We start from the raw sequence: 13,900 nt of genomic DNA, 5'->3' as shown, positions 1-13,900 counted from the left end.
CCGAGCCGTCACGTGACCCTGGTTCAATGCCTCGGCGCTCGGCTGTTCCGGGGCTGGGCCGCGTTCGGGGCTCGGCTGGCTCAGTCTGGCGTAGGCAGCCGAGGGCCCGGAGCGCAGCGGGAGCCGGAGCGGGCCGAAGGGAATCGGGGTCCGGCGAGCGGCGGGGGCGCGGAGCGGGGGGAGCCGGGCCAGGCCGGGCCGTGGGGCGAGGCGGGGCCTGGCGGCGGCGGAGCGGCCTGGAGGCTCCTCCCGGGCGGGGCGGGCCTGGACCGGCGGCCGCTCCGGGGCTATGATGCGCCTGCTCCGGGGCCCCGCATCCCCTCGTGTCCCCCCGGCAGCTCCAGCCCGCGGCTGAGACCCCCCACCAGCGGTGAGTGCGGCGCGGCGCGCCCGGGCTCTGCGGCCTGCTCGGGCCGGGCCTGGCGGGGGCAGCCCGGAGCTCCCGCGGGAGCGGCTTCCCCGCGCGGCCTTGCCCCGCTTGTGCGCCGATCCGGGCCGGGCCTGGGCGCCGCGGGCCGGGCCGGGCCGCTCAGGTTTGTCTCGCTCCGGGGTCCGCCTTGTGTCACTGCCCGGGCGGGGGGTGAGGGCGGATTGTGAAACACAACAGCGAGAGCTCTACGAGCCCGTTAAAGGCTGATTATTGAACAGAGCAAACAGCTCCCAGGCGGCAGGATTGTCACCTGTTTTCTTTGTCAACGTACCACGCACAGTTCCTAAGCCGAGTTCGCTCTCGGTTCCTATTAGTTGGCCGTACAAACCAAAACCCGAGACAGCCAAAAATAATCGCTCATTTGGAGCAACAAAACTCTGACAATTATTCAAGAGGCCCCATTCACATATTCCAGTGAATCTGTTTAAAAACAACAACAGTCTCGTTTATAAATATCTCAAAGCCTGTAATTTTGCCCTTAAAAGCTGCCTCTGATTGGGAAGAACTGGTCTTGGCTCATTCTATTTTAAAGTTAATAAGAGAGAAGAATCTGTAACTCTAAATCAAAGAAGCTGTTTTATAGGCTACATTTGACTCTTTAAAATGGGGTTGGGGAGTTCCTAATTTAGAATTTGTTGGGATTAGAAATGCTTCAGAACATGCAAATAAGGAAGCTATGATAGTATTGCTATGTAAATCCACTTTTCTTAAAATATAATTTAGCACCAAAGCTCACAGTGCTCCCTAGAAATAGACCACTATAAATGTCTGCTGGCACAGGCTGGTGAAGGAATGACTCCGACTGGCATAGCGGTGCCAGCAGAAGCCCCTAAAGTAGATGCAGTTCTTCTACTTTTTACAGGTCTGGTTTATTTTGCTCATGGAGAGTGCTCCTATTCTATTGGTACAAAGCTTTGCTGGTATAGCTTTGTCAATGCTTGGAGCACTTTGCTGGTATAGTAGGCGGGGGTAAAGCACTTCCAGTGAGGCTATGGCCATGATTTCAGATTGTGAAAGCCCCACTCCATTTCAAGTGTACGCTCTGAATATATAAACAACTGTTCTCTGCCAAGTGGCCCCTCACACAGTAATCTGTATGCATAGTGCAGTTTCTTTGATGTGGGAGGTTCTGGTTTGGTTCCCCACTTTGCCTAGTCTGTAATGAGGCTATATTGATGGGGGTGGAAGGAAGGCTGTTGAAGCTGTTTCACTTCAATAAGATATTTCTATGGGCTAGCTAAAGGATTAGACTATGGTCCAGTGGCTAGGTAGGCCATCTCTGTTCAAATTCTTTCTTAGGGAGGCAGGCACAGGACCTGAACCAGCATCTCCCCCTTTCTAGGTGAGTACCCTGACCACTGCACCAGAGAGGAGTTCTTATGCTTGATTCTTGCATTGGCCCAATTAGCATTTGATTAAAATGGAATAACTTCAAATGCCCCATAGCAGACTATTTCATAGCCCAACATTTAGGTAATTCACTTGGAGTGGCAGATTACTGTTCAAATCCCTTCCTAGGAGGGGAATTGAACCAGAAGTCCCTAGATGCTAGGTGAGCATCCAAACCACTAGGTTAGAGAGGGTGTCTGGTTTTTGCCAAATTAATATTTAATGAAAATGGAACAGAGTTCTAGACTAGCACCTACATGAAATTTAGGAAAGGAGACTTTTTTTTTTTTTTTAAGACTGTGCCCATCACTCAAAGAAAATAACAGTTTAGAATACATCTTCCAGCTACATCCTAGAATGACTAGTCTGGTCTGGGTCACTAATAATTGAAGGCATTACCATCTGGAATGAGTTGGTGGTCCTGATCCTACAAGACAGGGACTGGTTATAAGACGCTTCTCATAGATATGTCATTCACCTTAATGTAAGTAGGATTTTATTTTCTTTAAATAGTAAGGTGGATTTACTCATCTCTTGCTACTGGTGATTGTTCCATTGTAGCAGACAAACCTAGCTAATAGTTCGCATGCCTACTTGTTTTTTTTTAAATAGATTGCACCAGCACCTGAAATGCAAGTATAGACAAAATACCTTCCCCAGAACGGTTACATTATTGTCTGTCTAGGTTATTATATTGACAGTATTACCTTTCAGATTTCTGGGGAATCTTCTATAGAATATTGTATTGTGTCATCCCCAAGCAACTCAGATTCAGTTCTGAATTGCAGACTTTGTATCTATTCCCCCCACTCTGTGTATTAATACTGAGAATTTGTGGTTAGGTTCTGACAGGAGAGAGACAAGATGTTCTGACTTGTCGGGCGATAAAATGAGAGGCTTATTGGGCAGCTCTGAAGACCCAAACTTAGTATTTTCCTTGGAACGCAAAGAGAGGAGATTTGGCTTATGTCTCTGCAAAAAGCCTAACAGAAGATTTGAGAGAGGAGCTTCTTAGCTTTTTTCAGTTGTCAACCCTCCCATAATGTAGAACAGAAGGAATCTGTATTTTGGGCGTAATGTGACATACAGAGTTCCCAATTTATTAAGCACTGACTTTTCAGTTTGTAAACTGGATAGTCTCCCCATCTAAATTCCATTCCCGGTTTACGGGTGAGTGGACGCCCTGTTCTCGGGTATCGGTAAGCAGCTGCTGTATTGTCGCCCTTCCTTATTTCCCCAGTCATTGTGTGCTGCTGTTCTCTTTGGAGCTGATCCTGGCGGGTGCCGAGTGCTCCATTTCCAACTGAAGTTAGTGGGGACTGATGGTGCTCTTGAAGGATGGGACCCTTTGACTAGCTCTAGGGCTCTTATGTATGTTTAATTAAATGCTCTTTAAACCTTCTGAGGCAAATAAACCAAACTGACAGTTTGAAGGCCAGTATTTGGTTATGTTATGGCACCTCAGGGTGTGGAGATACTGATAAGTCTGTATTACAGACATGCCAAGTTCCTGCCCAGCATCATACACTAGACCTGCAAGAGTGCTCTCATTTGCAATCTTCTTTCCTTGTTTGTTTTAGATTCCCCCCTCCCCCCCACTGTTTCTTATGCTGTTCTGAAACCTGTGGGAAACGTGTGGTTAAATACACAGGAGTAAGCTGAACTAGCTCTGCAGTTTCCCCTCCTCCCAGCCCTTAGTCCTCTCTTTCAGTAGGATCCCCTTAATGTTGGGCAAGGCACGTGAGGAGCTGGGGCTTTTCTGTGTTACCCACAGCAAGGTCAGTGTCAGTGCTTAGCAGGTGAGGCTGGTAAATGTTCACTCCAGCCCCCAGGAAGGCCTGGGTGGCAGCTGTGGGAGCAGCTATTAGAAAAGAAACCTTGTTGCCTTCCCTGCTGACATGGGTCATGTGGTGAAAGATCTCTATATCAATAGGGTGCTTAGAAAGACTAATGTCTTGGTTTGCTGTGCAAACTGAGGATTTCCTTGATTCTTGACCTGCTATTATGGGGCCATTACTAATCAGATCTTTCTCTTCTTATTTCAGGTATGGCCTCACAGCTGCAGGTGTTCTCCCCTCCGTCAGTATCGTCGAGTGCCTTCTGCAGTGCCAAGAAACTGAAAGTGGAGCCCTCTGGCTGGGATGTTTCAGGACAGAGCAGTAGTGACAAGTATTATACCCGCAGCAAAACCCTCCCAGCTGCTCAAGGGCAAGCAAGCTCCTCTCGCCAGGTAGCGAATTTCAGCATCCCTGCTTACGATCAGAACCTCCTTCTCCCTGCTCCTTCAGTTGAGCATATTGTGGTTACCGCTGCAGACAGTACAGGCAGCGGTGCAACAACGTCCTTCCAGAACAGCCAGACCTTCACACACAGGAGCAACGTTTCTTTACTGGAACCATACCAGAAATGTGGATTGAAAAGGAAAAGTGAGGAGGTTGACAGCAACGGTAGCGTGCAGATAATTGAGGAACATCCACCTCTCATGCTGCAAAACAGACCTGCGGTGGGTGCTGCGGCCACTACCACCACTGTAACCACTAAAAGTAGCAGCTCCAGTGGTGAAGGCGATTACCAGCTGGTCCAGCATGAGATCCTATGCTCCATGACAAACAGCTACGAGGTCTTGGAGTTTCTGGGCCGAGGAACGTTTGGGCAGGTGGCAAAGTGCTGGAAACGCAGCACAAAGGAGATTGTAGCTATCAAAATCCTGAAGAACCATCCCTCCTATGCTAGACAAGGCCAGATAGAAGTGAGCATCCTCTCTCGCTTGAGCAGCGAGAACGCTGACGAGTATAACTTTGTTCGCTCTTATGAGTGCTTTCAGCACAAGAACCACACATGCCTTGTGTTTGAGATGCTAGAACAGAACTTGTACGACTTCTTAAAACAAAACAAATTCAGCCCACTGCCCCTAAAATACATCCGGCCAATTCTGCAGCAGGTGGCCACTGCCTTGATGAAGCTGAAGAGCCTGGGTCTGATACATGCTGATTTGAAACCAGAAAATATCATGTTGGTGGATCCCATCCGCCAGCCCTACAGAGTGAAGGTCATAGACTTTGGCTCAGCCAGTCATGTATCTAAAGCTGTGTGCTCCACTTACTTGCAGTCGCGCTATTACAGGTAAGGATTCATACCCGAGGCTATCTCTGTACCCTTGCATCTGTAAAGTAGACCTGGCACTGGAGGGGTGTCACTTACTGGGAGCAGGTGAGCCCCACATCCTCAATCAATATGCAAGAACCAGATCAGGGAGGACAAACCTCATCTCTTGGAAGGACTGAATTATTGTCCAGAGGGCAAGGTGTAAACTTAGGAGTGCACTAAGGCCAGAGCAGTACATCTGCTGACAGCGGTGGGAAACGTACACAAAGATAAGGGGCAGAACGACCTTCATGCAGTACATAAACCTGTAGCCATTACCATTTCTGGCTAGTACCTTTGTCACAGTCACTCAGTAGGAAAACAAGCTTCATTTTATACGTGTTTTTACATCTGCCCTTTATTTCTTTTCCTTCCCTGTCCTCCTCATTTCTCTGCCTTTACCCTCTGTCCCCCTCCGTATCTCCTTCCTGGCAGCAATTCCCACTGGCCCTTGTACACTTTACTCCCGCCTCTTTCCTGTCTCATCTGCTAAAATGATGAATGGTAATGCTGACGTGTAGTGTGGTCAGGTTTAGTGCTAGCACAGAGATAAATGAAGCTCAACTGTCGTTTCAGGGTGTCTGCAGACCCAGGAAGACTGTATTTGCATCAGTTAGCCTCCCAAAAGGGAACTAAGCTTTTCTTTGCAACTACAAAGTCTAGAAACTTTTCAACTGAAAGCCAAGGGTTCTCTGATCAGCTCAGATTAGGAACCTCTGCAGCAGAATGTTCAGAGTTTGACTAAACAGTTATTTTGGAACTGCCATTTTGGAGAGTTACTCCTTTAATAAAATGACCGTAAGTGGCTAGTGTGGGAGGCTGTATGCCTCTTTCATCATTAATACCAGAGATGCTGACTTGACCTGTGAGTGGATGTTTAATCGAAGGCTGTATGGGCTCCAGGGTTTGAAGAATATACCTGACACCTCTGCTAGCTTGAGGGCTAAGTCTGCTAGTCATAATGAAAATGACTTTCCCACCTGCCAAGCCACGCATTTCATAGAGAGTAGTTATGAGAAGAAATTCCTATACAGGTGAACAGAGCTGCTGCTTTGGCAATGTGACCTGCCTAAACGTGCAGTCCTCTTCTTTCCCCCTCACCCCAAATGCCTGCAGTAAATTGCAACTAGCATATTCTGTGCATGTTCAATAGAAAATTAACTGCTGCAGTACACTACTGGTAGATGCAGCAAAAGATTTGAATTGTCTCCCTTTTCTGTAAAATGTCTCTTGACCAATTTAAAAATGAATTTATCAACTTTAATTAGCCAAACAATTTAAATATGTCAGACGTTCACAACTTGTCCAAGGCTTGTCAGTCACCTGTTGTCCTTTTACCCAGTCACTCCCTGTATCTAGCATTGTAAGTGAACTCCATTGCACTGAAATAAGCCCTGCCATGCTTAACCACCCGGGGAAGGAAAGTGGGTTTGCGGACAGATAAGCTGAGATCTAATAGCGCTCTTTACAAAGGATTTCAGCGAGCCAGCTCTCTGCTCCCCAGCTTTATTCCCCCTTGGGGAAGGTAGAAGCAGCTCCACCCCACACCCCAGGTCCCTACACATCAGTCCAGAATTACCATTACTCATTAAACTCAAATAGGCATCTTTTCCCGTATAGATAGAGCAGACTTTGCCTTTCCCTTCCAGTTCTTCCTGAAGGAAGGCCTCGTGCTCATCTGTCTTCCTTCCCAGTTCATGGTGACTTTTCAGTGTAAGTTACAGTACATTTTAAAGTGATCTCTTATGCCAGCAACCTTTTATTTGCCCATTTATTAAAGTAACTTTCACAAAGGTCCTTCTGTTCCTGCATGTCTAGAGTTATGCTCAATGGAGCACTATTTTTCTCATGGTCATACAGCTACCCATTCAGTGTCTTGAACAAAACAGTGTAACTACTCTGTGATCCTTCCAGCCTGAGAGAACTACCAAATAAATATCAACACCTCATCCCCTGGCGTGGAGGGAGCATGGGGAGAGAAGTGTCTCAAGGGGCCCCTGGCAAGGAAACTGCTTGCTCTGCTCTGCATATCATACTAAACTGAAAGCCACTTCCATCTCCCCGAAGGTGGGGTGACTGACCCTGCTGGAGAGAGGAGTATTCAAATGCTGTCTAAGACTAGGCCTGCTTCACTGGAGTTGGGAAGAATCAGGCAACAGTGGAAATCTATTTACCATGGTGTGAAATTTACATCAATGTTGAGGCTAACTAAAATCTGCTTTCTAGGTGTAGAAACTAGTTTCTCTTGGGGAAGAGTTGTGTTGCTTCTGGCTTAATTTCACACTGAAGAAAGCTTTGAAGATGAGGCTTGAGGCTCCAGCATTGTGGTTGTGATAAGACAGACTAATTCGTATTTTACTTCAGCGGCTGTTTTAAAACAAACTAATTGTTTCCTGTCCTGTCTTCACTTCGTATTGGTCCTATGTCAGTGTCTTGGCCACTCACTCAGGAATGGCTTTTTGAGCTAAAACTTTCAAATCTGGATACCTGAAGTGAGGCTGCTACAGGGACTTAAAGCAGTGGCTTTTTCCAGAAGTGCTGAGCACTCAGACATCCCCTAACTTTAATGGGCTGTATGGGGGCTTGTCTCTTCAGGGGAAAAAAGCAGTTTTGAAAGTCTGTGTGTCTGAATTTAGGAGCCAACACTTTGGCTCCTAGCCAGCTGCTGTAATGCGTGTAGCGTGGGCTCGAATTGTACAGTAACAAAATGGAAGACGCTCTACTGTTCTGTGTCTGATTCTGTCACCGACTTGGATCTAAATTATGGTGAGAAGGGTGGGCTAAATTGTTCCTCCAGTACTTGTGCCTCTGAACTGCACAAATTTTTCACAACAGGAGAAGCCTAGTTTCATAATATTGTGCCTCTTGTCATTGAACCTGGACTATTTAAATCCAGCCGGTAGGGTTTTATGGGCTAGGAGAGAAGGAGTCCACAATAGGTGCACTGTGGTGATTTTTGCTCCATCCACTGTGGTATCAAGCACTGGCAGCAGTTAGAGAGAGGCTGGCACCCTTGGATTGCTGTTCCAGAACAGGCTACGGCCACGTGAGGTGAAGTGTGAGCAAAGGAAACAACTTCTGGATTCTCTTCTGCCTCATTGCATTCCTGACTTACCTAGTTGGATGATGCTGCTGGAGCCATATTTCCAGCAGAGATTTGACGTTGACTTTGTCAGGCCAGGATTTAAAATGCACAGAATGTGCAATTGCTTTCCATACACTGGTTGTGAGGTACCTGCTCCTAGGGAGAGGTGTGCTTGGGCTGGCTCACTCTCCACTTTGGTGTTACTGTTAGCTCTGCAGTGCTGATCAGACTGAGGTAAATCCTGATGGAAGCAGGCATATGAATGTCCGGCCACGCAGGATATTTTCAGATGTCATTGATGCCTAGTAGGGGAGACACATTAACAGCAGATCCATCAGACAGTTTAAGCTGCTTTGATAAGACACTTTTACAGTTACCAGCTCCAGGAGAGGGGACAACTCTTTCCAGTTCTATGCATCCTATTGCCTATAACAGCTAGTGTGCTGAGTATGGGCCATTGCTACCTTGAGAGAATGGGGGAGGGTATTTATACTACTATCCTCATTGCAAGAGAAGACTCTCCTTACTGAGGCAGTCTTTTGCTGGAAATACAGGGCAACCACAGTAGTGTAGAAGATTCACAGTAGTCTGCATCGCTAAACAGGTGGGATGAGATGTGCTTAGACCCATCTTGTAACCTACCAGTACTGTACCGTATGTTGATCAGAGGAGCCTCCAGTGTGCAGTACTATCTGTTCCTTAGCTATGCACTGGGCCTTGTGCCCTGCACTGCTCTGGCCCTGGCTGGCCTGGGGAGCAGTAGTGCATACCACCAAAAGTCTGACTTTCTCCACCTCTTAAACTAGCTTTGCTTGTACATGACTCTCTGGCATCGCCATTGCAATGGCATGAGCCGGAGATCAACACTTGCTCTCTGGACACGATCAAGGGCAGGTGTCCTCTCCACAAACACCACTCCTTTTGAAACATTCTGGTGGTACTGGAAGAGTCTGAGTTTTGTGGCAACCTTCCCTGAGGCTGGCTGGGGGTACTTGCTGGCCCTGGAAATCAGAATGTAACAATCTGATACTCAGAGGAGGAACTCTTATCAGTTGTCATTTTTCTACTTCATAAAGAGCTTCTGATAGTGCATCTTAATAATTTAATCCTAGAAAGATCAGGTGGGTGGTGCCTTTTATTGGACCAATTTCTGTTGGTGAAAGAGATGAGCTTTCGAGCTACAAGGACTCTTCACATCTGAAGAAGTTACTCCAATAAAATATATTACCTCAGCCACCTTGTCTCTGATATCCTGGAACCAATGTGGCTACAACACTGCACATTTAATCCTAGACAGTCCAGCTGTGAAGATGACATCTGGCTGCTGTTCTGTTTCGACACCACTTTCAGTGGTCACTAATTTTAGTACTGCTAACTGCTGTCATTAGCAACCCCAGTCTAAAAGCAGATGTGAAGGAGACTGATGGCTGTTTCATACCAGCTGTGTCTTGAGCCAATATGAAAACTGAGGCCTCATGAGAATTTAATCTATTTAGAGTGTAACGGGTTCAGGGCTAGGGAGCGTCTTTGACACTGCAAGACTGTCCCTGGATGCACACACGGGATAAAGGAATAATCCCACCTCCACTATCCATAGCCATTTACAGTCCGTTTCATTTGAGTCAGGCCATACGTGTTCATGCAGGTTTGAACAAGATTGTGCTGTGGTCTGCTCTACCACAGGGCACTTCCATTGTATCCTGTGAGCTGTTTGATCTGTTAAACTCCCATGGACTTGGCTGGGAGTGCTATACGAGTACAGGCAGCAGACTTAGTCCTGTCTGCTAATTGGCAACACCTGCTGAGCAAAGCGGCCTTGACATATTGGAATAATGGCACCTGGAGTTGGGAATCCTTTCAGTCTGCTAAACACACTGACTCGTCTCAGTACAATTCTTTAATATTCATGTGCTAATTCTCTGGCTAAACATTTTCTTTCCATTTTGGACACGTTTGAGTAATGTTACATATGTTTACAGGTAACAGATTGCTCCCAGAGCTAGCTAAGGATGAACACGCACACACTGATGTACAGGGCAGGGGACTAAAATGAAGCGGCATGTAACACTGCCTGGGAGATATCCCTGGCTCACTGTATTACTCTGAGAGTCGGAATAAAAGCTTAATTGCCACAGTTCTATTTCTCGGGGGCTGAGATAGTTAAAAGGGTTCACCTGTGCAAGAGAACTGCTTGTATTAAAGCAGCAGCCATGTACTGAATCAGTGTGACTGCGCCTGCCACTGGAGTGTAGCAAGGGAGGTTGGGGGAACAGTTCACTGAGCTCATCTGTCAGGTGCACTTGCCTCATTCCCCGATGACCTGCATGTCAGCCAACTGGACAGCTGTGAGAAGTGCATTTACTTTGGTAGATGTATGGCACCCGTGTTACCGTTATCTGGGAATCGTTCCTCACCATGCACAGCCAGGTGAATAGTCAGAGGGAAAATGGGATTAAGATGGGCTTTTCAGTGTCCTGCTGCAGAATGCAATGTGACGGAGAGATCTTATTCCTAATACTTGGACATTACTCAAGGCCAGAGTCCAAAACTGTAAAGCAAGATAACCAGTTTCAGAGCTGCTTTAACTGGGATGACTATTGTGACAAAGTTCCTCCTCTGCCTTGGTGGGTCCTGCGCTTATTGGCAGATTTGCTCACCTCACAGATTCACCCTGTGGGTCAGGAAACAGCCCAGAGACCTTCCCCTCTGGTAGAAGCCACAGTCCAGGTCAATTCCCCCTGTGTTTAATCAGGAGTTGGGAGGTTTGGGGGGAACCTGGGCCCTCTGTTTACTCCAGGTTCCAGCCCAGGGCCTTGTGGACTGCAGCTGTCTAGAGTGCCTTCTGGTACAACTACACGACAGCTACAACTCCCTGGGCTACTTCCCCATGGTCTCCTCCCAACACCTTCTTTGTCCTCCCCACCAGACCTTCCTCCTGATGTCTGATAACGCTTGTACTTCTCAGTCCTCCAGCAGTATGCCTGCTCACTCTCAGCTTCTTGCTCCCAGTTCCTCACACACACTTCTCTGACTCCCCCTTGGGCTGGCTGGAGTGAGCCCTTTTATAGCATCAGAGGGGCCTTAATTAGAGTCAAGTGCTTAACAGCCTTGCCTGACCCTTAGCAGGTTAATTGGAGTCAGGTGTCCTCATTAGCCTGGAGCAGCCCCTGCTCTGGTCACTCAGGGAACAGAAAACTGCTTATCCAGTGGCCAATATATTTCCCTTGTACTACTCTGCTGTTCCCAACTGGCCTGGGTCTACCACACTATGGAATACATTTTTCTTGATGTGTGTTTGCTACACGAGAAATTACATACAAGTGTTAGGATCTACTGCCCAAGACCTGCCCAGAAAGCAGCGTAGACCAGTGTTTGGGATGCTTCTGTCCTCCCCCACGTTGGGGTTACGATGGAATTGGTTATTCCTAGGAAAACAGAGGTGCTAGTGTTTCCTGTACCAGCTCCCATGATCCCTTGGCCTTACACCATATGTAAATACAAGCTGTGAGCAGGCAGAACTGCAGGTGTTTGTTTCACAGTTGTGTGTGTGAGGCAAAGGGATACCTGTGCTAAAATATCGTCTCCTGCAACATTTCTGTCCGGATGGGCTATGCAGAAAAAGTCCTCTCCGAGGTTTGAGATTTAAAAGCAGCACATTGTTTTGTTCATAATCTCCCTGAGGAAGGCTGGGCAGGGGGTTTTATGCTTAGTGAGATTCTGTTGCCCCAAGCTCCATAAAATAATGTGGCAAAACACTGACCATCACAGAGTCTGGCTGTGTTCTCTTCGTCCACCTTAACCTTGAGGTGTCCAAAATAAACTCTATATAAACACTAAGCAGTGTAAACAAAGTGGCACTCTTCTCTCTGCAGAGTGCCCTGGCTTGGGTCTGCAGACCACTCTTTTCCAGGTGAATGCAGCCAAAGCCCTTGTAAACCTTCTGAACCTATCTAGATTCCTCTGCTGATGATTAGCCTAGCTGAGGGAGCATCACTCTATAGGAATTACCCCCCACAATGCCATGCTGCTGTCTGACATGCCTGTGGGAACATGCTAGGGCTGGCTTGTGTAATGGCTGTGGGTCACCCTGTCATGTGACTAAATCAGCTGGCAACATAGGGGGAGGGATAGCTCAGTGGTTTGAGCATTGGCCTTCTAAACCCAGAGTTGTGAGTTCAGTCCTGGAGGCCACTTAGGGATCTGGAGCAAAATCAGTACTTGGTCCTGCTAGTGAAAGCAGAAGGCTGGACTCAATGACCTTCCAGGTCTATCAGATAGGTATATCTCCATACTTGCCATTTACAGGGGGGCTGTAGCATAGGGTAATTTGCATTGGTATGAGATGTCTCTGGACTGTTGAGTCCTCTCCTCTTGAGCTAGAAGACTGCACTGTTGATTTACTAAAAAGAACAAGAGTACCTGTGGCACCTTAGAGACTAACAAATGTACTTCAGCGTGAGCTACAGCTCATGCTGAAATAAATTTGTTAGTCCCTAAGGTGCCACAAGTACTCTTGTTCTTTTTGCGGATACAGACTAACACGGCTGCTCCTGTGAAACCTGTTGACTTACTGCAGCTGTAAAGCAAAAATAATCAGCACTGCTAAATGAGGCTGAGACAACACTATTAGGCTAGCGAGAAATGCTGCACCTTTACAGGGAGCCACTTTTAACGGTACAAGAAAGTATCTCGGGGGACCTCTGCTGTGCTGTACAAGGTGCTCAAGTAATATGTAAATAGGCACTGTTTGCTTTCTGTGCCAGGCTGAACATTTTAATCTTGTTTTGCAGAGCTCCTGAAATCATCCTGGGTTTACCATTCTGTGAAGCTATTGACATGTGGTCCTTGGGCTGTGTGATAGCTGAGCTGTTCTTGGGTTGGCCTCTGTACCCAGGAGCTTCAGAATATGATCAGGTAAGAGCATATAGTGCAGACAGGGCAGTGCTTGTTCAATCAGAAGGAGCTTCTTTTTTTTTTAATAAACTCTGTGAAACTGAAGTACTCTAATTCAGATTCTGCTCTGATATGGTCTGCGCAACATGTGGTCTTCAACTCCTTCCCTGCTTTGATCCAATTTTCTTTTTATCTGTGATAATGGGGGGCTGCTTCCCGTTTGTGCCCTGCCTCCCCCTTTGTCTTTGAATGCAGAGGTCTTGCGTGTGTCTGACTTCTGTTTAATATACAACCTGCAGTTCCTTTGTGGCACAGCTGAAGTGCGGTGTCTCAGTCCTGGTTGTGCACAGCACTCTGCAGTTCAAGAGGTACAAGTTAGCTACAAGAGCATTGGTCCTAGGGCAGCCTGCCATGCAGTTCCTGTCATGTTAATTCATACAGAAGCTCTGATCTCATAATGCAGAGCATGTCCCAAATACGGCCTCTGCAGCCTGTAAAGTACAGTGTGCGCGTATGTGGAGGTGTCTCTTGAACGGCTGGGTCTTGCAGTGTACAAGTAGCAGTATTACCTGGCTGTTAGGCTGCCCATAAAAGATCAGCAAACCTAAACAGAACAATGCTTTTCCAAGTACAGCTTCTCTATCACGTGGTTTGTTTTGTTTTGTGGTATTACCATTTAACAGTGTCTGGTATATTTCACTCTGAATGAAAAGATCCTCTCAGATTAGTTTTTAGTGTCTCGTCACTGCTGTAAATTTCCAGAGGAAATGCAGTGGTACATTAGTGAGCAGGCTGAGTTAGAAATAAATAAAGAAAAGTATGGCATGGTGGTTTCTTTCTACAGTAAGGTTCATGTATTTCTGTGAACCTTATCTCAATGCGTAGGTGGGTGGGGACGAAGGTCGCGTTCTCATCGCTTAGTATAGAGTTCTGCAATCCTCCAGAAACTCGGGGTAGCC

The 13,900-nt window shown here is 47.1% G+C and overlaps 1 protein-coding gene across 2 annotated transcripts in view; it reads left to right on the top strand.

Annotated features, from left to right (window-relative positions):
• Positions 1 to 252: 252 nt before the first annotated feature.
• Positions 253 to 13,900, top strand: part of HIPK1 (homeodomain interacting protein kinase 1) — a 34,522-nt gene continuing 20,874 nt past the window's right edge. For both annotated transcript variants that reach the window (XM_050954270.1, XM_050954269.1), the window contains exons 1-3: positions 253 to 370; positions 3,865 to 4,942; positions 12,839 to 12,962. In XM_050954270.1, the coding sequence (XP_050810227.1) occupies positions 3,867 to 4,942; positions 12,839 to 12,962 (1,200 nt within the window). In that variant the 5' untranslated portion in view covers positions 253 to 370; positions 3,865 to 3,866. The remainder of the gene's footprint in view (positions 371 to 3,864; positions 4,943 to 12,838; positions 12,963 to 13,900) is intronic.

Source organism: Gopherus flavomarginatus, chromosome 5 (assembly GCF_025201925.1).
Source record: "Gopherus flavomarginatus isolate rGopFla2 chromosome 5, rGopFla2.mat.asm, whole genome shotgun sequence".
NCBI lineage: Eukaryota > Metazoa > Chordata > Testudines > Testudinidae > Gopherus > Gopherus flavomarginatus.
This window is presented reverse-complemented; position numbering and strand designations above follow the sequence as displayed.